General features: G+C 38.1%; 2 protein-coding genes across 18 annotated transcripts in view; one reads left to right on the plus strand and one right to left on the minus strand.

Moving 5' to 3' along the window:
• The window catches only part of GIN1 (gypsy retrotransposon integrase 1), a 66486-nt gene extending 47347 nt beyond the window's left edge, over positions 1-19139 (minus strand). The window contains 2 exon segments of the mRNA XM_069088119.1: positions 18699-19045; positions 19047-19139. Of these exon segments, the coding sequence (XP_068944220.1) occupies positions 18699-19045; positions 19047-19139 (440 nt within the window).
• Positions 18861-22884, plus strand: part of PPIP5K2 (diphosphoinositol pentakisphosphate kinase 2) — a 125518-nt gene continuing 121494 nt past the window's right edge. For 10 of the 17 annotated variants that reach the window (XM_069088101.1, XM_069088105.1, XM_069088107.1 and 7 more), the window contains exon 1: positions 19099-19238. The gene's annotated coding sequence lies outside the window, so the exon portion shown is untranslated. The other 7 variants (XM_069088113.1, XM_069088114.1, XM_069088116.1 and 4 more) reach the window with 4 other exon arrangements.

The raw sequence follows: 22884 nt of genomic DNA on the forward strand, positions 1-22884 counted from the left end.
TATTTTACATCTCATAATGCTCTCATCTGGTCCAAATGTTTTCCTTATCCATAGATCTGACAGATAAAACTATTCCTTGCTCTCCTAATTTACTTATAGTATCATACTTTATGCCTAAATCATGTACCCATTTTGACCTTATCTTGCAATACAATTTAAGGTATTGGCCTGTACCTAGTTTCTGCCATATTGTTTTCCAATTTTCCGAGCAGTTTTGGTTAAATAATGAGTTCTTATCCCAGAAGCTAGGTTCTTTGGGCTTATCAAACACTAGATTACTATGGTCATTTTCTACTGTGTATTGTGTAACTAATCTATTCCACTGATATACCACTCTATTTCTTAGCCAGTACCAGATAGTTTTGATGAAGTCACTTTATAATATAGTCTGAGATCTGGAACAGGTAGGCCACCTTTCTTTGTATTTTTTTTCCATTAATTTCCTTGATATTCTTGACCTTTTGTTCTTCCAGATGAATTTTGTTATTAATTTTTCTAGCTCGATAAAAGTTTTTCGGGAGTCTGATTGGTATAGTACTGAATAAGTAAATTAAATTAGATAGAATTGTCATTTTTATTATATTGGCTCAAGCTTACTCATTGGCAAGTGATATTTTCCCAATTCTTTAAATATGACTTTATTTTTGTGGAGTGTTTTGCAATTGTGTTCATACAGCTCCTGGGTTTGTCTTGCCAGGTAGATTCCTAAGTATTTTATATTGTCTACAGTTATTTTAAATGGAACGTCTCTATGTCCTGTTGCTGGGCTTTGTTGGTAATGCATAGAAATGCTGATGACTTATATGGACTCCTTTTATATAATGCAACTTTGCTAGAGTTGTTAATGTTTTCAAATAATTTAGTCTCTAGGATTCTCTAAAAAATGTCATATCATCTGCAAAGAGTGAGTTTTGTTTTCTCATTGCCTATTTTTATTCCTTCAGTTTTTTTTTCTCTTATTGCCAAAGCTACCATTTCAAATATGATATTGAATAATAATGGTGATAATAGGCATCACCTGATGTCCTCCAGCTCTGATCTTACTGGGAAGGTTTCTACCTTATTTCCATTACAGACGTTTGCTGATTGTTTTAAATAGAAACTACTTATTATTTTAAGGAAAGCTCTATTTATTCCTATACTCTCTAGTAGTTTTGTTTGTTTTTGCTTTTTGGAGGGGAGAAGCCAGGGCAATTGGGGTTAAGTGACTTGCCCAAGGTCACACGGCTAGTACGTCTTAAGTGTCTGAGGTTGGATTTGAACTCAGATCCTCCTGACTCCAGGGCTGGTACTCTATTCATTACACCACCTAGCTGCCCCTCTCTAGCATTTTTAATAGGAATGGGAGCTGTTTTGTCAAGGGCTTTTTCTGCATCTATGGATGTAATCATATGATTTCCTTGGTTTTATTATTGCTAAGATGTATTTATGCTAATATTCTTCCTAATATTGAACTAGTTTTGAATTTCTGGTATAAAGCCCAGTGGTCAAAGTGTACAATCCTAGTGATAATATTGCTGTAACCTCCTTTTTAGTATTTTATTTAAAAATTTTGCATCACTATTCTTTAGGGAAATTGATATATACTTTTCTTTCTGTTTTGGCACTTCCTGATTTAGGTAATCAACAGCATATTTGTGTCATAAAAGTAATTGGCAGGACTCCACCTATTCTCCAAAATAGTTTATATAGTCTAAGAATTAACTGTTCTTCAAAATAATTGGTAGAATTCACTTGTAAACCCATCTGATTCTGGGCATTTTTTCTTAAGGAGTTCATTGATGGCTTCTTCAAGTTCTTTTTCTAAAATTGGGTTGTTTAAATAATCTATTCCCACTTCTGTTCATCTGGGCAATTTATATTTTTGTAAATATTTGATATATTTATAAAATTTTTTTGTAAATACTCATTGTCAGATTTATTGGCACACAGCTGGGCAAAATAGTTCCTGATTATTGCTTTAATTTCCTTTTATTGATGGTAGATTCTCTTTATTTTTGATACAATTTGGCTTTCTTCTTTTCTTAAATCAAATTAACCAATGGTTTATCAACACCCCCCTAAACCAGCTTAGTTTTATTAGTTTAATCGTTTTCTTACTTTCAATTTTATTAATCTTTTGATTTTCAGAATTTTCAATCTGGTGTTTAATTGGGGATTTAAAATTTTTTTCCTAGCTTTTTTAATTGCATGCCCACTTTGTTGAATTGTCTTTTCTCTATTTTATTGATGTAAGTAAGCACTTAGAGATATAAATTTTCCCCTAGGGACAGCTAGGTGGCGCAATGAGTAGAGCACCGGCCCTGGACTCAGGAGGACCCGAGTTCAAATTTGGCCTCAGACACTTAACACAAAACTAGCTGTGTGACCTTGGGCAAGTCACTTAACCCCAATTGCCTTGCCCTCCCTCCTCCAAAAAAAGCAAAAAAAAAAGTTTTCACCTATATCTCACAAATTGTGATAAGTTGTCTCACTGTTGTCATTCTCTGATGAAATGATTGATGGTTTCTAGGATTTGGTGTTTGACTCACTCATTCTTTATGGTTATTGAGTTTACAGTTTTTAATCTGTCTTCCCATGGGCCTTCATTAAATGTAATTTTAATTGTATCATGATCTGAAAAGCATGCATTTAATATTTCTGTCTTTCTGCATTTGATTGAGGCTTTTATACCCTAATACATGGACAATTTTTTTGTGTAGGTGCCAAGTACTGCTGAGAAAAAATGTATATTCCTTTCTAATCCCATTCAACTTTCTTCAGAGGTTTTTATCATATGTGACTTTACTAAAATTCTATTCACCTCTTTGACTTCTTCCTTATTTTGTCATTAGATTTATCTAGATCTAAGAGGGGAGAGTGGAGGTCCCCCACTAGTATAGTTCTGCTGTCTATTTCTTCCTATGACTCACTTAACTTCTTTAAAAATCTGGATGCTATACCATTTAGTGCATATATTTATTTATTGATATTGCTTCATTATCTATGGTACCTCTTAACAAGATGTAGTTTCCTTCTTTATCTCTTTTAATTTGATCTACTCCTGCTTTTTATTTGTCTGAGATAGCTTCCCTAGCTTTTTTTCCTTTCTTTTTTTTAAACTTCAGCTGAAGCATAATCTATTCTGCTCCTGCTTTTTACCTTTACTCTTTATTTGTAAAACATCACCTACCTTCTTCAATCTACTCTCCCTTTTATTAGCCCTCATGCCTTTGTTCCCCTTGTCTGCCTTTCCTAAAGAGTGAGATAGATTTCTATACACAACTGTGTATAATATTTCCTCTTTGAATCAAATTCAATGAGAGTAAGGTTTAAGCAATGCCCACTCCCCTCCCTTTTTTTGAATAGGTCTTTCGTGCTTCTTCATTCTGCTTCTTCCTTCCTTCTTCTCCCAATGAAGTCCTCTTTTTCACTTTTATCATCCCATCAAAGTCAATTTATACCTACACCCTCTGTCTATGTATATTCTTTCTAGCTTCTAACAGAGACACAGTTCTTAAAAGTTATAAGTATCATCTTCCCATGTACATAAACAGTTTAATTTTATTGAATAACATGTTTTTTTTTCTTTCCTGTTTACCTTTTCATGCTTCTCTTCAGTCTTGTATTTGAAAACTGAATTTCTGTTTAGTTGTGGTCATTTCATCAGGAATGTTTGAAAGTTCAATGTCTACTTTTTCCCTTGAAAGGGTAAGCTCAGTTTTGCTGAGTAGTTGATTCTTTAAGGAGTTGTTTTCTTCTGTGGATTTTTGTACCTCTCTTCCATTTGGCCAACTTTCCTTTTTAAGAAGTTGTTTTCTTTTTCAATTTTTTGGGCTTCCTTTTCCAAGCTGTTGACTCTCATCATAATTCTCTTGCATGACTCATTTTCCCCCCAATTTTTCTTCTACCTCTTTTATTTTTAAAATCCTTTCCAGGAGGACTTTTTGGGTCTCAGACCAATTCATATTTCTCTTTGAGACTTCTCATGGATGTATTTTGACATTGTTGTCCTCTTTTGAGTTTACATTTTGAGCTTCCCTATCTCCAAAGTAGCATTCTATAATCAAAGCTTTTTTTAATTGCTGTTTTTGCTCATTTTCCAGCCTATTTCATGATTTTAAAATTGAGCTCTTCTCCTAGGGTAAAGGATGCACTGTCCCAAACTTCTTGTGCCAGGGGTGGGGTGGCTTTCTGTGCAGGAGCCTCCACGTCTGATCACTTTTCTGCTGTGTCAGAGGTAGAGGCCTCATAGCTGGCCCACTGTACTGCTGACCTACTGAATGGGGACTGTAGGGCCTTGGTTGCTGATTTGTGCTGGGGCCAGGGGCCTTCTGTTAGGTTGTGCTCCCCTTTTACCCAAATAAGACACACCTCTCCTATAGTCCTTCTAAGTTATCTCAGGCTAGAAAATGGTTTCACCACATCCTTTTGTGGGTTCTATAGCTCCTACATTCATTTTGAGGTGTAATTTAAAGCTGTTTTGAAAGAAACTGAGGAGAGGTCAGGCAACTTCTTGTCTTTTTCCCCCTATCTTGGCTCTGCCTTGCTACATTTGTTTTAATACAACCTAAGACCACATTTACTGCCACATCATAATGCTTACTCAAATATAAGCTTACAATCCACTAAGACTCCTAGATTTTTTTCAGAACTATTATCTAAGAATGTCTCCCCCAGCTCACATTATAAAGTTTATTTTTTTGTATCCAAGTATGAGACTTTATTTATTTATATTATTATTATATAAATTTATGAATTTCATATTATTAGATTCAGTCCAATATTCCAGCCTGCCATGATACAAAAGAATCCAGAAAGATCTTGATGGGTAAAACACTGTATCTAATAATTTAATTTTATCTTTTTATCTAGTGTCTAGTAGTTTATAGCACATGATAGTCACCTTCGTAGCTTGTTAATTAATAACTATATAAACTTACTGTTCTGCATCAGTTTCCTTGGAAAAAAAGACCAAATTTGATCCCCAAATAGGTATGGTCCAGTAGAGAATAATCTTCACAAGCAACCTAATTCCATCACAATCTGAATAGAAGTATTAACTGGGACCACTATTCTAAATAATGAAATACTTACTGATAGCTAATTACAATTATAAAAACAAAGAAAAAAATTACAGCAATTAAAGGCCACTATGCCAGACTTCAGGATAAAAACATAGCACAAAGTTTAGTATAAAAGGTATATACCCAGTAAGATTTTTCAGATAAATAAGAAATAAATGGAAGAATAATTGATTTTGCTTTGAACCAACCAACTGATCAATGAGCATTTAACAAGGGCTTGCTATGTGTCAGGCACTGTGACAGACAGTGAGACATCTTGTGTACATTTCTTTCCCCTCACACAGACACCAGCCTAATTCAGGCCCTCATCACCTCTTTCCTGGACTACTGAAACAGTCGTTAATTGGGCTCCATCTTGTATGTCTATTCAGTTGCCAAAGTAATTTTCCTATATTAAGTATATGTCATCTCTTTGGCATCTGAAGCTCTTGGAAATCTTGCCCCTTCCTACATTTCTAGTCTTCTTACACTTTACTCCCCTTGACACTATAATCAGTCTACTAAGCCCATTTGTTGTTCTTTGCATCTCCATCTTCCTTCTCTGTGCCTTTCCAATGGCTATCCACCACAATTAGAGTGCTCCACCTCTTCACCTCTGCCTCAATTTCCCTGGTTTCCTTCAAGATTTAACTTAAATCTCACCTTCTGCAAGAACTCTTTCAGGGATCTCCCAGACGCTAGTGTCTTCCTCTCTGAGATTACCTTGTATTTACTATGTAAAATGAGCTGGAGATAGATCAAGGTCATCCAAAGAACCCTAGGGCATCACTAATTGTCTTGATTTTTGTCTTGCCACTGAACTTCAATGTCTCTGGAAGACAGTAAGGCTGCTGATTTTGTGTAACTACCTCATTTAAGTCCAATTCATGCTCAAGTCAAGATGTCATTGGTCCTCTTTGAAAATAAAGGACAAAATAATAGAATTCTGAGAAGTCATTTTTTGTTACCCATTTGCATATAAAAAGTTCAGTCTCACATAGTTCCTTCCAACTGAATATTCTCAACGTTTCTCATGACTCCTCTTTTTCATTTCAATATGTCTATTCAAATTTTGGCCTTTTTATCCAGAACACTCAGAAATTCTCTAATTCATTAAGGATTAATTCTTTCCTGTGTTGGGTTATACTTATTTTGGGTACATAGGTTATTCTTGGTTTTAAGCTTCTTTCACCTTTGTTAAGTTCTTTCCTTTGTAGTGGTACCTGCCAAATTTTGTAACATCTTAATGGTGGCTCCTTGGTACTTTAGCTCTCAATAGGGTTCCTGCTTGTTAGACAGTGATGCCCATTTAGGGATTCCATAAAATTTGGCTGTCTTTTGTGGTGAAGTTTAGAGGGAATTCTTTTTAGTTTTCTTCATCTGGTACATTTTTAGGACCTTATGAGGTTGTTGGTGAAGGATCTGGGTTCTTCTGAATCCTAAAAAGCCTCACTGTCTTTCATTTTAAAGTTTTTTTTTCCTATTGTTATTAAGGCAAACATCCAAATAATCATTTCTAAATACAAAGGACAGAAAAATAGAATTTATGAAATAATGAATCTACACTACATATTGCTTATTTTTTAAAGTACATAAGTTTTAACATTGTAGTTTCAATATTATCCTGTTTGTGTCTTTCTGAACTTGTTTTAAAAGCATGGAATGCTTCATGATATATAAAAAAAATTTTTATATAATGTTTTTATTTCATCTACATTTCTCACTGAATCCTTTCCTCTATGAACTCCAAGAGAGCCATTCCAACAAGAGGAGAAAGGGGAAAAAAAATTCTGCCAAACATCAAAAAAATGGCTTACTTATTTATATGCAGTATTCCAAATCCATGATCCACTCCCCACCCCACCAACCCTCCCAAAATACACATTTCTGTAGGGGGTAGAGGAGAAGCACCTTTTCATATCTCTCCTTTAGGGACAAATTTGGTTATAATTCTTCAGCCTTCAATTCTAATTGTCTTCTTGGTGTTCTTTTCACTTACAATATTGTAGTCACTGTGTCCATTGTCTTCCTGATTCAGTTACCTTCACTTTGCCTTAGTTCCCAAGTCTTTCCATTTTTTCCCACATTCACCAGGCTTGTTATATCTTAAAGCACAGTAATATTCAATTACTTTCATGTACCACAATAATTACTGTCCATTCCCCAATCAATGGGCATCTACTTTGTTTCCAATTTTTTGCTACCATAAAAAGTTCTGCAACAAGTATTTTCACGAATATGGGGCCCTCCTTTTTGTTACTCACCTCCTTTGGTTCATTTTTGTTTAAAGCATAAATGTGATGGTATGAAATGAAATAATCTTCCCAAATACTGGATTTTTTAAGCAAAAGGGGAAAATAAAAATTGTGAAATGTCTTAAAAGGTAAGCTATTTTGTCTAAACCTGTTTCCAACATAAAGTATCTGAGTAGAATGTAAGAGCAGAATTGTTTATTTTTTTGTCTTTGTATCCCCAATGTTTAGCACAATGTCCGACACAAAGAAAGTATTTAATAAATACATATTGAACTGAAAATACTTTGGAGGGAAATGATCACGTACTTTTCAACAAAACAAGTTATCTGTAATATTGTTGGATATAGAATAAAGATCTGATAACATAATTTAGTATTTGGTAACATTAAGTACCAAATATTATTTAGTACTTCAAGAATGTAATTTCAATGGTGACATTTACTAATTAAACACGTATTAAGTGCCTACTTTGTGCCTTAGTACAGGGACTGTACTAAGTATACAAATGCATATGATACAATCATATCATTTATTGTATGGTATTCTTAAAAAAACCTATCACCTACAATTCAATCTTTTGATGAGAACAGGACTATCTCCATATTAACATAAATCCTAAAAAAAAACAAAACACCTTACAATAATTTTGCTGTTAGGATTAGTGAAATAGTCAATTCAAACAACTTTTGTTGCTATTGCTATTCCCAAGTTCTCTGAAGTGACAGGTTTCATGCCACAAAAATTTGAGAACTGCTACACAAGACACATCCTCATTTAAAAGAAAGAGATGACATTATATTGACACTGGGAGGGGGGAAGGGTGGAATCATCTGTTATAGCTTGTTTAAAAGCACTGGCCAACATTTTTGGCAGCCCTTCTCTTTGGGAGGTAGTGGTTTGTCATGCTATCTGCTTAATAATTGTTGAACTGAATAAACCTTTAAGGCCAAATATTTATATTTAAACTCTGTAACTACAGAACAAATAAGCTAGCCAGGAAAATTATCCACACAGTTTCTAATGTCTACCTGAGATTATAGTGATCTTTTTTTAACATGTTATTTGAAAAATGAGTTTCACACATTAAGCAACATGAAAGATAATTTACAGAACATATAAATGATAATTATTGCTTCCAAAAAGTTTATGTAACTATGTATTAAGTTTTCTAATATGAAAGCTAATTGCAAAGATCTATTTTCCATTTTTTACCAGACCACTATAGAAATGGATTGTCCCATTATTTTTATTTTTTGGCATTTACTTTTGAAAGGTAGAAAACATTTGCCAAAAATATATCATTAAAAAGCAAAATTGCATTGTTAGTACCTCCTTCCCCCCAAAAAAGTCAGGTGTCACATAACATCAGAAACCACAGAATTTAAATTTAGAGCTAGGAAGGACTTGAGAGATCAGTACAATCTCTTCCCCATCTTCCCTGCTCCCACTGTGCAAATTACAAAATTAAGGCCCAGATTCCTACCTTTTCAATGACATCAACAAAATGGATAAAGTATAATAATCCATCAAAGGGAGAAAATGTTCCTTTCTACTGTAGAATTTAAAAATCTGAATGAATACAGGTTATTAATTAACCTAATAAATTAATAATAACCTAATAAAAAAGGTCATATTAATAACCTGTTGTGCTAACAGTGAAACTCCAGCACTGGTCAAGCAAAGATATGCAAATATATCCCTGGAGGTGAGCAATATCTGAGAGTCCTGGGGTTGTACGGGCTGACCTACCCTGAGAGAGGGAGGCCTTAAGTGAGGCTCCGAGGGGTGACTGGGGAAGGCAAGTGACTCCTTCCAGAGGCAGGGGAAAGGGCAATGAGTGGCCCCCCTCCCACAGTTCATTAGGTCACTGACCTGGGATGATCGGCATTGACTTCCATCCAAACTGAGGCATGGGAAAAGCACAGTCTAAATCTGACATGGTGGGGTGAAAAATAACTATACCAACAGAGTCCATTAGGAAATAAACTCTGAAATTGGGAGGACTCACCTATGTGTAGGAAAAAAAAAAGGGTAAGGAAAAAATGACAGAATATGAAAATAGATTAAGTGAAGTCTGCTTAAATATTTGTTTTGTATTGTTCTGTGTAACATAAGTGTCTCTATGAAGGGTGTGTGTGTCTGTATTTTTGACAGCTTCTGTGAAAATGCAACTTTCTTTGTCTCCTCCTCATTCCCCCATCAGGTGGACAGGGGAGAAAGAAAAAGTCAGAAAATATTTGCTATTTAGATTAAGTGTAGAAAACCTTCTTTTTCTCTTTCTATGTCCTAAATCCTGGCCAGATTTGGAGCCTGGAAAGAGAAAAAGATTGAAAAAAAAAAAAAAGAGGGGAATCTTTCACCTTCAGATCAAGGACCAGCTGAGACTGAGCAGCATTTAACCATTTCCTGCCTCACCCAAAGTGAAATAATGGAACATAACAAGATCAGATTAGGCATCTTACAACCACTATTAGGGGAGAGAGTGTTAGAGTCTGAGATTGAGGACTCTTGAGAGTGAGTAGATTTTACTGAAAAGTCATTGATCAGAAGAGAGGTAAGGAAAAATTTCTAAATTAAAAGAATTGGAGGAGGTGGGAGAAAAATTGAAAATCTGAAAGAGGAAAAGAGATACTCGAAAGGAAACATTCCCTCATTCCATTTCAAAGTATTGTGACTATAAATGAGCATAAGGGCTGGGATGGTATATAAATCTTGCAGTTTGAAACTTTCTGTAAGTCTCTCAGAAAAGGAGGGGCAAAGAAGAGGATGAAATATGGCCCTCTTGGTATGTAAACTGTTAGGCATTTTAACTTCCTCTATTTTTTAAGGTGCATAGAGTGGCATGATATTTAGGGTATGATTACTTTGAAATGTAAAGAAATGTAGGTAGTCTGAGTAATGGGTTTGAGAGAATGGGAAAGAGACAGTGAAAATGTGAATGTTAGGAAAAGTTTCTGTTTGGGAATGGATAAGGGTGAGCTGGGGAGTATTCCCCCCCCCCCACCTGGGGCACCCTTGTGTTAGTATCAGATGGTATAAGCATGTTGAGAGGGTTTGAAGAAGTTTATGTTTTAAGTAGAAAGGTTGAAAATTGTGGTTATTGCTATTGAATTTAAGATGCGCACCCATTAGGGTAAGATATAGATTATTCAAATGAAGCAGTTAGAATTTTGGCCTAGCATATTTTATATTGACCTGTCTATAATAAGGGAAAAGCAAACTTCTTGTAAATTTCCTTAGGAAAATATGAAGGTAAATAGGGAACTGAAAAATTAAGAAAATATATAGATTTGTGGACAATACTTCCTTTTAAAGTGCCAAAAGTATTTAGAAATGTATGGCAATATGACTGGAAAGGATCAATATTGTTATTTGGCATTAAGAAAACTGATTTCCTGTATGGACCCCCCTCCCACCCCACAGAATGTTTATTTTAGTCAAGGGGATTGTGGTGGAATCCACATCCTAGGGATTTGTTAATTATAAAGGTGTTTTGGCTGTGCCTTGCACAAGTCTCACTCAAACAGAAATAAAAATGGTGTGTTTGGGTGAGAACTGAAGCAGCTAAAAGTTAATTGTATTATATTTGATAATCTAATGTGAAATTTTCTTTTGGGTGTGAAATGTATGCCAGTGGTGAATGATTTTCTCCTTGCAAAGTAATTTGGAAATAATTAAATTAGTCACCAAATTGGTAATTACTTGACTTTGATTTTAAAGTTTAAATTTAAGAATATGATAATTGTTTATGATATTGTAATTTGGCAAATAATTGTCTTATTTCTGTTATAAGAGAAGCAGTTTCTCTTATAGCCTAAATACTAAAATTTTAAATGCTGCTAAGAATTACACTACCAGAGGAAAGAGAAAAATTATGAATAAATAGGGCATTCTGATCATGTGTTCTAAATTTTTAAGAAATTATAAACTTTCAAATTTGTTTTAGTTTAAAAAGAGAAATTTTAATTAAGATTGTTGGACTATCATTCAGGAAATATGTGATATTGTGAATTAAGCTATTTGGACATTTATAAAGGTATGCTTGTGAAAATAGATATTGGTAACTATGTGAAGAAAAGACCCTGTGAATCCTCTTGTAAGTTTTGTAAGGAAAATGTTTGAAATATTGCTGCCTTAAGGATATTCTTCCTGAATGTTATGGCAATAATTAGATATATAATTCATCAGTTTGTGAGATTAGACCATGGACCTCTACAAAATTATCAAGAATAAGCTTTGACCACCCAAAAAAGTGAGGTATAAAAAGACACCCTCCCCCAACTTTGCAGAAGTGATTGGGCCATGCTTAAGGACATATCTTTTGATTAATAAAGGAGTCCAGTATAAAATATAATATTGATGTTAACAGAATAGATAAGATTTGAAAAGAACAGAGGAGAATCCTCCAGACCCTTCTGTTTCTAGTTAGTTGCTTGGGACACCCTAAGTGTGAAAAAGCATTTTAAGAAGATAGATGTTACTCAATAAGTCAAATAAAGATACAAATATAATGTTGGAACATTATCCCATAAATTAAGGCTGGGATTTCAAAGTGATGAAAGAGCAATTGGGTATTAATACAATTGACTGAATTAATTGCTGGGATTAAATCAGAGACATTTTTAGTTGAGAGAAAAGAAATTTTAGTGTGGCTTCAGATTAAGTGTAGTCGCAAGAAGATAGAGAAATTTGGGAAGTACATACAAATCTGTTAGAACAATCAGTTATGATCCTGATGGAAGATTTGATTTCTTTATTAATAAGAATTAAAGATGTTCCTTAACCAATGTGAGATTAGAAGCATATTTTTAAAGTGATTGTCGGAGATTGTTATTTAAGATTTGATGGGACTATTAATTGGGATGTTTCTCTAAGTCTAACTCCAGGTATAAATATTAAGAAAAGCTACCCAAGCCACCAACCCATGATGCCAGACCCTGTAAGATACAGGTATGGAATGCAAGGGGGAAAGTCAGGAGAACAACTGTTTTGCATGGGCTGAGGTAGGGTTCTTCCGACTTGACTTGCCCCAGAGAGACACCTGGCAGACTTTGAGCTCAGCTCAATGCAGACTGCAGCTTGGTATACATTTGGTCTGAAACTTGACACTCTGAGGTTGGGAAAATATAGCTCCCTTATTACAGTTGTCCCTATTCTTGGTGACAGGTTTCAATAATGTAACGGCAAATCTATTAAATACTTGATTCTGGAACATCTAAAGTTTATTATGAGGTCAAAATGATTAGACTTAGGATTTAATACAGGTATTCCAGTATAAGTAATGGCCCTCTGGTTTGTGGGAATATTAGTTTGTTATTTAGCTTCAGCTTTGTTCTAATTAGCTAATGTTAATAGTAGGATAGTTTGTGAATTATTCAGTAAATATTGTTCTAATGGCTAGCCCAATGTAAATTCCTTAATGAAAATCTTACCTTCCTAGTGGGGGAATTAATAATGAATTAATGCAGGATGTAAAAGAAATAAGTGTGATTGTGATAACTGATTAAGATTATAATTTTAATTTTGTAAAAATGATCAAGTATTAGGAGTGATAACTCGATTCCAAGGAAGACAAGAGAGAAAGAATATGAGATAACGGTGTTGAGGATGGATGTTTGGAAAGCGGCCGCATCGTGGACAATGGAGCCTGTCAATTTTAGGGGACTGAAGTTGTATCTTCGGCGTAAAACTCTCACAGGGAGTGGATTTATGACCCCTCTGTGTGAGAACCTTGATTGTTACGAGTGTATTTTTTTATTGTTCATGATTATTTGGCATTTTTGTTTGTGTTTCTTCCCTATATTTGCTTTTATAATGTAATATCATGGGGATTTCCCAGATTCTTTTATTTCATTATCTTTGCATTTGTATTTGTATTGATGTTTTATGGTGTGAGAAGCCATCAGTATGAAATTAGAGGGGGGACTGAGTGGGATAAAAGAGGTAACTTCTCAAAGTTTTAATAATAGATTGCCTGGACCCCAGACTTGGGTTTCTATTAATTAGACGTGTGAGAGAGGTGAAAACTTCTCAAAACTGTACCCTAAGATCTAGCAAGGTTTACAACCAGTAGCCAGAAGCCCAGGCTTGAGTTTAGGAACTTGAGACCCTTACCTTACTTCCCTGGTCATAAGTTGAAGTTTTTGCTAAGCTAAGCTAATGTGTAGGAGGGGAAAGGACCCTTCATATTAACCAGAGGCCCAGATGTCCCAGACTTGTTCCCACTGACCACCATCTGACCTGTACAAATATAAAATTGGAAATCCTGTTACAAAACTCCGGACAGGTCACCATGTCCTAAAATCCCCATGATTCATAAAATATTGTCTGCTTTCATATCTATATTGATATTGTTAGACATATATCTTTTGCCTTCATATCATTTTGATATTGCTGACATTTCATTTGCTGTATAAGCAGATTTTTGTGGTTAAGATTGTGAGCCTAAGTTCCTGATTAACAGGAACAAAGGACAGTGAGGGGAGGGAGGAAAGGGGGTGTTTTTTTGGGTATATAACCAAGTTTTACATTCTGTATTTCAGGTCTCTCTCACCAGACTGCTTCTGGGTCGATAACTCCCCCTTCTTGCAAGAGAAGTAATGGAGAGCTTTTTGTTTCTCTGGAGAAACCTCTGAGTTATTGAATTTATTTTGGGCAAGGGTCTTTTGTCCCACACACTGTAATCTTTGACATAACATTATTTTCAAAAGCAGTTTTCTAAATAAGCACCTTAAAGTAATTATAAAAAATGGAGTTGCTGTTCCATCTTTTTAGTCATATCTAACTCTTTGTCACTCCTTTTTTGAGGGTTTTCTTAGCAGAGATACTGAACTGGCTTGCCATTTCCTTCCCAGTCCATTTTATAGATAAGGAAACCGAGGCAAACAAGGTTAGGTGACTTGTCCAGGGTAACACTTCTAATAAGTGTCTGATGCCAGATTTGAACACAGGGAGACGAACCTTCCTGACAGCAAGCCTGGCACTCTGTGCACTGACTAGCTGGCTGCACTAAATAAATGGAGTGCTGAAATAAAAAATGGAAAATGTGTTTCACTCTGAGATCAGAATTTATAGGGCTTCAAGGACACAGGTAAGTCGTGGCTTTGCCATCAACTAATTTAAGCTTCTCATTCATTTCTGAAGAGAGGAATCGTGTCCAGCTCTACAGCTTTTCATGTAGATCCTCAGACTGACCTAAAAGACTAGCTTACAACTGAAAAAGCCACCACCAAAAACGTATCCAGAAAAATGGGATGTTACAGCTGCAAAGGAGATCGGATATCATCTTATCCAAATCTCTTCCTTCCATTTCACTGTCTTCTACAGATGAATAAACTGAGGCCAGAAAGGTAAAGGGCAGGGACTGCCTTTCTTTTTTAATCCCCAGCTCTTAGCATAGTGCCTGGTACACAATAGGTACTTAATGAATGTTTGTGAATTGAATTCTAGTTTGAGTAGGAACTTGAAAAGATTTTGTGACCCAAGTACCTATATCTAGGAATCCCTAGACCATGCTACACATCCCCAACATGACATCCCTGAAAACCAGAGATCACCTGGGTAACTTGCCATCTGCCTTGCCACAGCCCCATCCTTCCCACCTGGAAAGGTGACTCTTCAGAACAAACCTCCTTAAACCATCTCCTCTCCTCTACATCGGCAATCTATACTGGCAACCAAATTAATCTGCTCAGTTTTAAAATTTCACGCTAGGGCTGCGCCATCCTGATTCTGTCCAGTCATTTTTCAGTTTTGTCTGTCTCTTTCCTGACTCAATTTGAGGTTTTCTTGACAAAGATACTGGAGTGTTTGGTCATTTTCTTCTCTGGTTCATAGATGAGGAAACTAAGGCAAACAGGGTTAAGTGACATTTATGTCCCACAGCTAATAAGTGGCTTGATTTGAACTCATGTCCTCCTGATTCCAGGTCTAGCCATCTAGCTGCCTGAAATCCTGATTGGTGGGTGTGAATGCAAACTCACATAACCCCATATACCTAGTTGTCCTCTTCATATCACATTCAGCAACAAGATCTATCTGGCAATCTCTTCATCTGCCCAGTATAAATAACCTTCATCCTGCAGCTTGCAATCTCTTGGTTTGGGAGAAGGAATCACAGTTAATGTTAGCATTGCTACTAAAAAGGGGGTGATAACACATTGCATGTAGAGGTCTACTCAATCCCTCCCACTAGCCAATATAAAGATGGTTCAGTGGATAATAGCAGTGAATCTGGAGTCAGGAAGACTCACCTTCCTGAGTTCAAATTCAGCCTCTGACAGCTGTGTGACCTTGGGCAAGTCATTTAACTTCCACTAGAGAAGGAAATGGCAAACTACTCCAGTATTTTTGCCAAGAAAACACTATTGTCATACTATGGTCCACTGGGTCACAAAGAATCAGACAACATTAAAATAAAGCTTCTTAAGGGTTGTGGGGTAGGGATGATATCTTAACCCTCTATCCCCACCCCATTCCCCTGGTCAGGTAGTTTAGTTCTTTTTTTCTTAAAAGCTATTGGAGGGGCCACCAGGTAGCACAGCGAGTAAGAGCAAGGGCTCCAGTGTCGGGATGACCTGGGGATCGAATCCAGGCTCAGACACTTAGCACCTACCTAGAAACACCTGGCTGTGTAACCTTGAGCAAGTTACTTGACCCCGATTGTTTAAAAAAAAAAAAAAAAGCTATTGGAACATCCCTCATGACTTGATTGGCTTAAGGGGCTAAGGGCTCAGACTGTTGATATCACTCTCTCACACTCGTGTAGAAAGCAGCCTGTAGAATGGAAGGAAGGAGAAGAGGGTCTCAAATGTTTAATGTGAACATCAACAATGGGAGGTCAGCTAAATCAATGAGAGCTTGTCAATGCCAAAATTTATCAACTGCCTTTAATAACTATAATGAAGGCAAAAACCTTAATTTATAATAACTAAGAAGGGCAAGGAAAGGGAAGGGGAGTAAGCATTTATATAGTATCTATTATTTGCCAAAAGTTTTACTAAACAATCCAGATAAATGGGATCCCATTCAATGAAATTACTTATTCCTCTCTTGTTCACTACATATACAAACCCACTTATTAACAGAAATGCACAGATACACATGCTGTAGATTAATAAGGATGGCCATAGTGTTTTTCAGTTACCCAGGCACTCTAGGTCTACATGAACAATTTTAATACTCATCTGGCACACAATCTTTATGCAAAAATACAAAGGATCAATGATTTCATTTGTACTCCTTCCAATTTAGAATGAGAGCAAAACATCCAAGAATTAGCAAAAATCCTGAGAAGTTAACTGTCTTAAGCACACAGAAGCTAAGTGACAGACAATACATGGCAGTATTGTATTTTAATATATTCACTACATCTTCGAGATTCCAAGACTACCATTCTATTGACTAAGTCACAAATGACCATCTCTATATAATCTTTATTAAAAAGCTATCACTTTTGGGCAGCTAAGTGGCGCAGTGAATAGCACACTGGCCCCGAAGTCAGGAGGAACTGAGTTCAAATGCGACCTCAGACACACAAAAAAACTAGCCGTGTGACCTTGGGCTAGTCACTTAACCCCAACTGCCCTCCAAAAAAAGCAAAAAAAAAAGTTATCACTTTTATGTTTGGAAAAAAAGTAGGCAAAGAAAAAGGTAGTATATACATCTCAAACAGTACACACATATACAACATCAAGAAATATCTGCATACCTACTGCTCCATTATACTGTTAAACTTAATTTTGAAGTTAAAATGTGCACTTCAGCTTCTCTGAATACTAAACATCAATTGAAACAGACCTGTTCATATGCCAATGTTAAAAGACAGAGTTTTTCAAAATTTCAAAGGTTATTAATTTTGCTTCAAATACACACTAACAGAGCTTTTCAATTGTCCTAGGTCCAAAAAGCATAATTTTACAAAATGTTTTTTTCCCTAGTCACATCCTGCCCTTCAAGACAGAAGACAGTACTTAAAACCATCTCTTTTGACAGCATTAGTGTAATTTAAGATCAACAGTGACAGTTCACATGAATATATTTCATGTCATTAAGGCTCTAAGATAGGGGAAAATTTTTCTGCAGACTGAAAGCCTGTGAAGCCTGTTCTGGTTCACTTACTCTACTACCAACCCAAGGTAAAGTGAGTAATTCACTGAGTGACTTGATGTAAACAATCGTTCTTTCATATATTCCTTCTCCCTCAGTTTCTGCATATATACATATATACATATATATGTACATATACTAACAATAATTCCTCTAAAAAGCGTTCCCAGATCTCTCCAGTTAACACCCTTTCCTTAATTATTACCTAGTTCTTACCTAGCTTTGTACATGAATATAAATTGGTAGGGAGAGGAAAGGAAGAGTGTGACAGTTTTGGGTTTCTGTTTTTGCATTTCCATAGTACAAAGTCAGGCAGGGAATAGCAGTCCTTTGATAATGTTCCTGGCATGGAAGAGGACCTTGTGCTCTCCCTTGATAATCAATATGTCTGTGTTATCGTTTGCTATGGGGATTTCACATCATCAAAACTTGCCTAAGTTTTGATGATAAAATACCGATTTCTATTCTGAAAGTTATCTTGCTTTTTTGATCCAGAAACATTCACTTAAAAAAAATACCTATTCAATTAAGGCCAATTACCTGGATTTTTTTTTTTATCAAGAAAATTATTGCAAAACAATTAACATTGCTTTTCTCCCTTCCCCAAATCTCGGTTATCCTTTACAGAGCCTAACACCTTTGGATCTTAGATGCTAACACATAGCGGAATAAAGGGAAGGGCACCGGGCTTTAAATAGCCTGTATAAGTCGATCAAGGTTATTAATACTCAAGAGCCACAGCAGCAAACCTTCCCAGACACAATTGTGCTGCACTCACTTTGTAGCCTGGATGACCAGGGGACACTACATTACCCAGAATGCGTCTCCCTTCTCTCCTCCTCTTCCTTCCCTCCTCCCTCCTACCGCCTCACCCCCACCCCCCAATCCACTTCCAGCACCGGCTCAAGGAAAACTGACTTACGTTTAAGTCGCCAACCACAACTAGGCCCTTTGTCATACAGAAATTTTGCTAAGAAACTTTTTTAACCCAACCTCGCTCCCGCGGGCACTCATTGCACCCCCGACCCCCCAAATCTGCAAGACGTCCATTTGCAAATTCTGCTTCAGACTCAAACTACTACCAGAACTTGGCCTCGGGCCGCTCACTTCGCTCTTCGGAAGAGCCCGCTTCCCCATCTGTAAAACGAACAGTGTCGGAGGTCCCCTCCTTTTACGCCTTTTGAACAGAATGCACAGAAAAAATCCCTATCATGAAGCCTGTCACCACTTCAGAACTACTGGGGCCGCCCGCTAGTCAACCAAATCGCTGGAGGTGCAATCTACAACCCACCTGACCCAGAAGAGAGGGGACGATTACTTGTCGGAGGGGGGCGCTTCAATCAGAAAAAAAAATAAGCCAACAACAACCAAAAGCCACAGTTAACTCTCCCCGCCGGGTCCGGGACTTATCTGGCGCTGCCGGAAGTGAGGACTCCCAGAATCTTTAGGAGGGTGGTGCGCTAAGCCGAAATGTGGAGGAGCGACGGTTAGCGTGCGTCTCGGCGAGGAGGAGTGGGGTGGGGACCGGCAGGAGGGATGGGCTTCTGCCGGAAGTAGTCCCGCCCGGCGCAATTTCAATGTAAGACTGGCGGCCTGGACGGGGAGGGGGGAGGAAGAAGGGAGGTGGGAAAGAGCGGGACCGACGAAGGGGAAGTGGGTGGCAGCCGTTGCTCCCATGAGCATCGAGGGCTGCTAGAGCCCGGCCCGAGGCAGCACTCTGGGACGCGCGCATTCGCCGCGGGGCTGGGGAGCTGGGACTGGGGCTAGCCACCTGGATGGGACCGGCCGCCGCCAGCCCTCGCCTGTGGGACGACAGCAGCCCCCTGGACAGGTGAGGGGGCCGGGGATGGGACCGGCGACGGGGGCGGGGCCGCCGGCCATTCTTCCCTCCGGCTCGGGACCAGGCTGAGGCTGCCGCGGGGGACGTTGACTTCCGAGCCCTCCCCTTCTCCCCTTTTTCCTTCTTCCTCCTCCGGGGAGTGGGGCGGTGTCGCCTCCCCAGACCCCTCCCCCACCTCGGGACCCTGCCGGGCGGGGGGTTGAGGTGTGGGGGGGGGAGGGGTGTCTGCGTGAGAGCGGCGAGAAAATGGTCTGTGGCCAGGACGTTCATTCTGCACCTGCAGGGGGTGGGATCGGGTGCTGCCGGCGGCCCCTCCTGGAACTCGCTGCTTTGGGGGAAGCGGCAGCCTGTCCCTTAAGCTTCTGTAGTTAATGGCCGCCTTGTTCCGAAATGGATTGCGATCCCTAGCCGTGAGCTTCTGCAGGGTGGGGAGGGGATGGGAAGCCCGTGGCTCCCATCCTAGCCCTGGGCTTCCCCAGCCGCCCTCCGCACGCCCGCTGCTATCGGATGAGCCAGAGTGTGTCTCCGGAGGTCGGAGCCCGACCCGAGCTCCCCAATGGGGAGCTTTGCTTCTCCCGGCCTTTTGTGCTTTGGGTCTCTGAGCCAGGGCCTGCCTGCATTTACGAAGAGGGGTCATTGAATCCGAAGACATGGGATGAGGCTCCCAAGGGAAGTTAGAGTATAGAGCTTGGAGAAAAGAAAGCCCAAGACACAGTTTGGAGGGGACAACCAAGGTGAGAAATGAAAGAAGTGTTCATCCAGGAATAAATGTGAATTAAACGACAAGATAAAACTTTTTGAGCTTGTAAGAGTGTCTGCCAAGAAACTCCAACTCAGCAAGCATTTATTAAGCAGTTATATTCTATATATTACAGTTATTAACACCAACTGCTTTATTCAGCAGAGTGCTTTTTCCCCCTTTTGCTATTTTTTAAACTTAAAATTCCCCAAGTGAAATGTTCACAAAGGGACTTAGACTGGATTGTAGTCCAGGCCTGCTATTTGCTAAATTTAAATAACTTTGTACTACACAAAGTATAAAAACGAGAAACTTCAAATGTGATTTTGCTCACTTTCACCAAGATAAATTATGTAGAGAGCTTCTGAGATTAATAATTGTAATAGGTTATATTAAATTCAGCACATTTTTAGGGTCCTAGTGATGGGGAGAAAACGGGATCCCAAAAGGTTCAGCAGATATTCTGATCTTATCCAAGACCAGAAAACCTGCAATATCATTTGGAAAGAATTCAAGGTCTCAGGCTTAATTGGAGTGAGAGTTGTAGAAGTTTATTGTTACACTTCCATGAGAAGTGGGCAAGAGTCCTTTAGGGGACCTGCCAGTGAGAGGGGTACATGCTTTTACTTTTAAAGGGTAGGGCTGCCATTGTCAGGGCTGACCTGACAGGAGGGGCCTCAATGCATAGACAAAGGTCAGAGCTGACCAAGAGGAGCATGTGAATAGATAGTTTAGATAAGATTTGGGCCAGGTCATTAAGGAGACAAAAGGCAAGGATAAAGGAGGGTGTGGTCCAGGCCTGGGAAGAAATCAGGAGATTAAGTAAGAACAAAAGGGGTCGAAGGGTGTTGCCTAGATGGAATGTGGGATAGGGGGAAGGGGCAGAACTCAAGGGCGGGAAAGGACAAATTACAACTTCACAGACTGGCTCCACAAGCCAGTCCGACCTAGACCCCAGGCACCCCATGACTAGTAAGGGGAAGGCACTGCTAGAAGTTGAGGATACAGTTTCTTTTTTGAGATATACAAGTTTTAAAAAAATTATGCTGTACCTGCCCTCAAGGAACTTATATTTTACTATGACATGGGGTATCTATGGCATGTGCCCAGATAAAGACAATACAAAGTGCTCTAAGAAAACGTGAGGCAGGAGAGAATGCTTTTGCCTATGGTTGTTAGAAAAGGCTACATGGAAGAGGTTAGGATTCCGAAAGACAGGGATAAGGAGGGACAGGTGCTAAATACCTTGGCATTGAGACACAGTATATACCAATGCATAAAGACAGTAAGGTTGATTGTCAATTTTAGGTTAAGAGCTAATAGTCTAACCTGAATGAGGAGTATGAATGTGAAAAAAGATCCATTGGAATGAAATTGTGTAATAGGGAGATGACATGGAACGTCTATCCCTAAAATAAGCCCTCCCCTTACTGTGTAAGATTCCTCTAAAATAAGCCCTCCCCCGAAAATAAGCCCCATTGAGATTGCTACTGTAGTAACCCAGATCTTTTGACTTTAAATCAGTGTTCTTTCTTATGGTACTATGCTGTTTTGCCATAAAGCAAAGGGCAGGGTTAAAAAGTAGAAAGCAGCCACAAGTTCTAAATGATTGGTTGGGGAATGCCATTCATCATTAGTGCATCATCATCAACATTAATGATTTAGAGTAGAAGGGACCTCCGAGGTAATATATCTTAACCAAGCCCCCAAGTAAGGCTTTACAAAGAAATTAAATGACATACATGGTCATGTAGGTAGTAATGGCTTGAATTTAAACCCAAGTTCTTTGACTCTGTATCCAGCTCTCTTTCTGCTGTATACCATACTGCTTCCCAATAGGCCAGCCAGCACATTTAACATAACTCCTTCTAGCTCCCCCTCATTCTTGAGTGACAGATTGAAAACCATTATAATGACCTACCTTCCTTCTCATATTGATTCTAATTATAGTTACTTTAGCTTATATATGTAGACTTTTTTTTTTACTAGCTCTTCATATAAAAAAATTACTTTCCCAATAGCCTACCACCCCAGATCCCTTGGACACAGATTGGTTCTCAAGTTGTAGTCTTACATCACAACTCCCTATTTTATATCTCTGGCTAGATGTTGTAGTCATCTCAGCTCAACATATATAAAATAACTTAATTTTCTTTTCAAACCTTTCATTCTAACTTTTCTGTTCGTGTTAGGACACCACCATTCTTACAATCATCCAGATTCAAAAATCCAAAAGGCACTTTTGACCCTTCTTCATCCCTCAAATCGGATTAATTGGCAAGTCTTGTCAATTTTGCCTTCGGGATAAAGTTCTCATCCATACTCTTGTACATTTACCACCCTGTTTGAGGCACTTATGCACTATTACAGTAATCTCCCATCTTCTGGTCTCTTCCTTTTCCAGGCTATCTTCTATGTCACCATCAGATTCATATTCCAAAAACAGTCACTCCCCCCCATGGCTTCCTCTTGCATCTAGGATGAAAAAAGAACTCTTCCATTTAGTTTTTAAAAGCACTTTACAGGCTTCCTCCAGTCTACCAATTTCAGGTTTATTGTGTATTACTGGCCCTCATGCACCATATTATAAACCAAACTAGCTTTCTATGGTTTCCCTATGCACAGCATTCAATCTCAGATTGCTTCTGATACTTCAAATATGGTTCTTTGTTGCCTTTGTCTCATGAAATTTCCTGACTTTAGCCAAGGCGCTACCTTCTGAACATCTGTTCTGATTTCCCCAGTTACTAGTACTTCCCCACCATCACCCCTGCCTTTACTTTGTATCTACTTTTACATATTTTATATTTATTTTTCCCCTAGTAGAATGTAAGCTCTTTAAGGGCAGGAATTATTTCATTTTTGGTTGTTGTATCCCTACATCTTTGCATATAGTAG

Source organism: Petaurus breviceps, unplaced genomic scaffold, assembly GCF_028583685.1.
Source record: "Petaurus breviceps papuanus isolate PSGF00001 unplaced genomic scaffold, PetGlider_PUasm1.0 184, whole genome shotgun sequence".
NCBI classification, from domain to species: domain Eukaryota; kingdom Metazoa; phylum Chordata; class Mammalia; order Diprotodontia; family Petauridae; genus Petaurus; species Petaurus breviceps.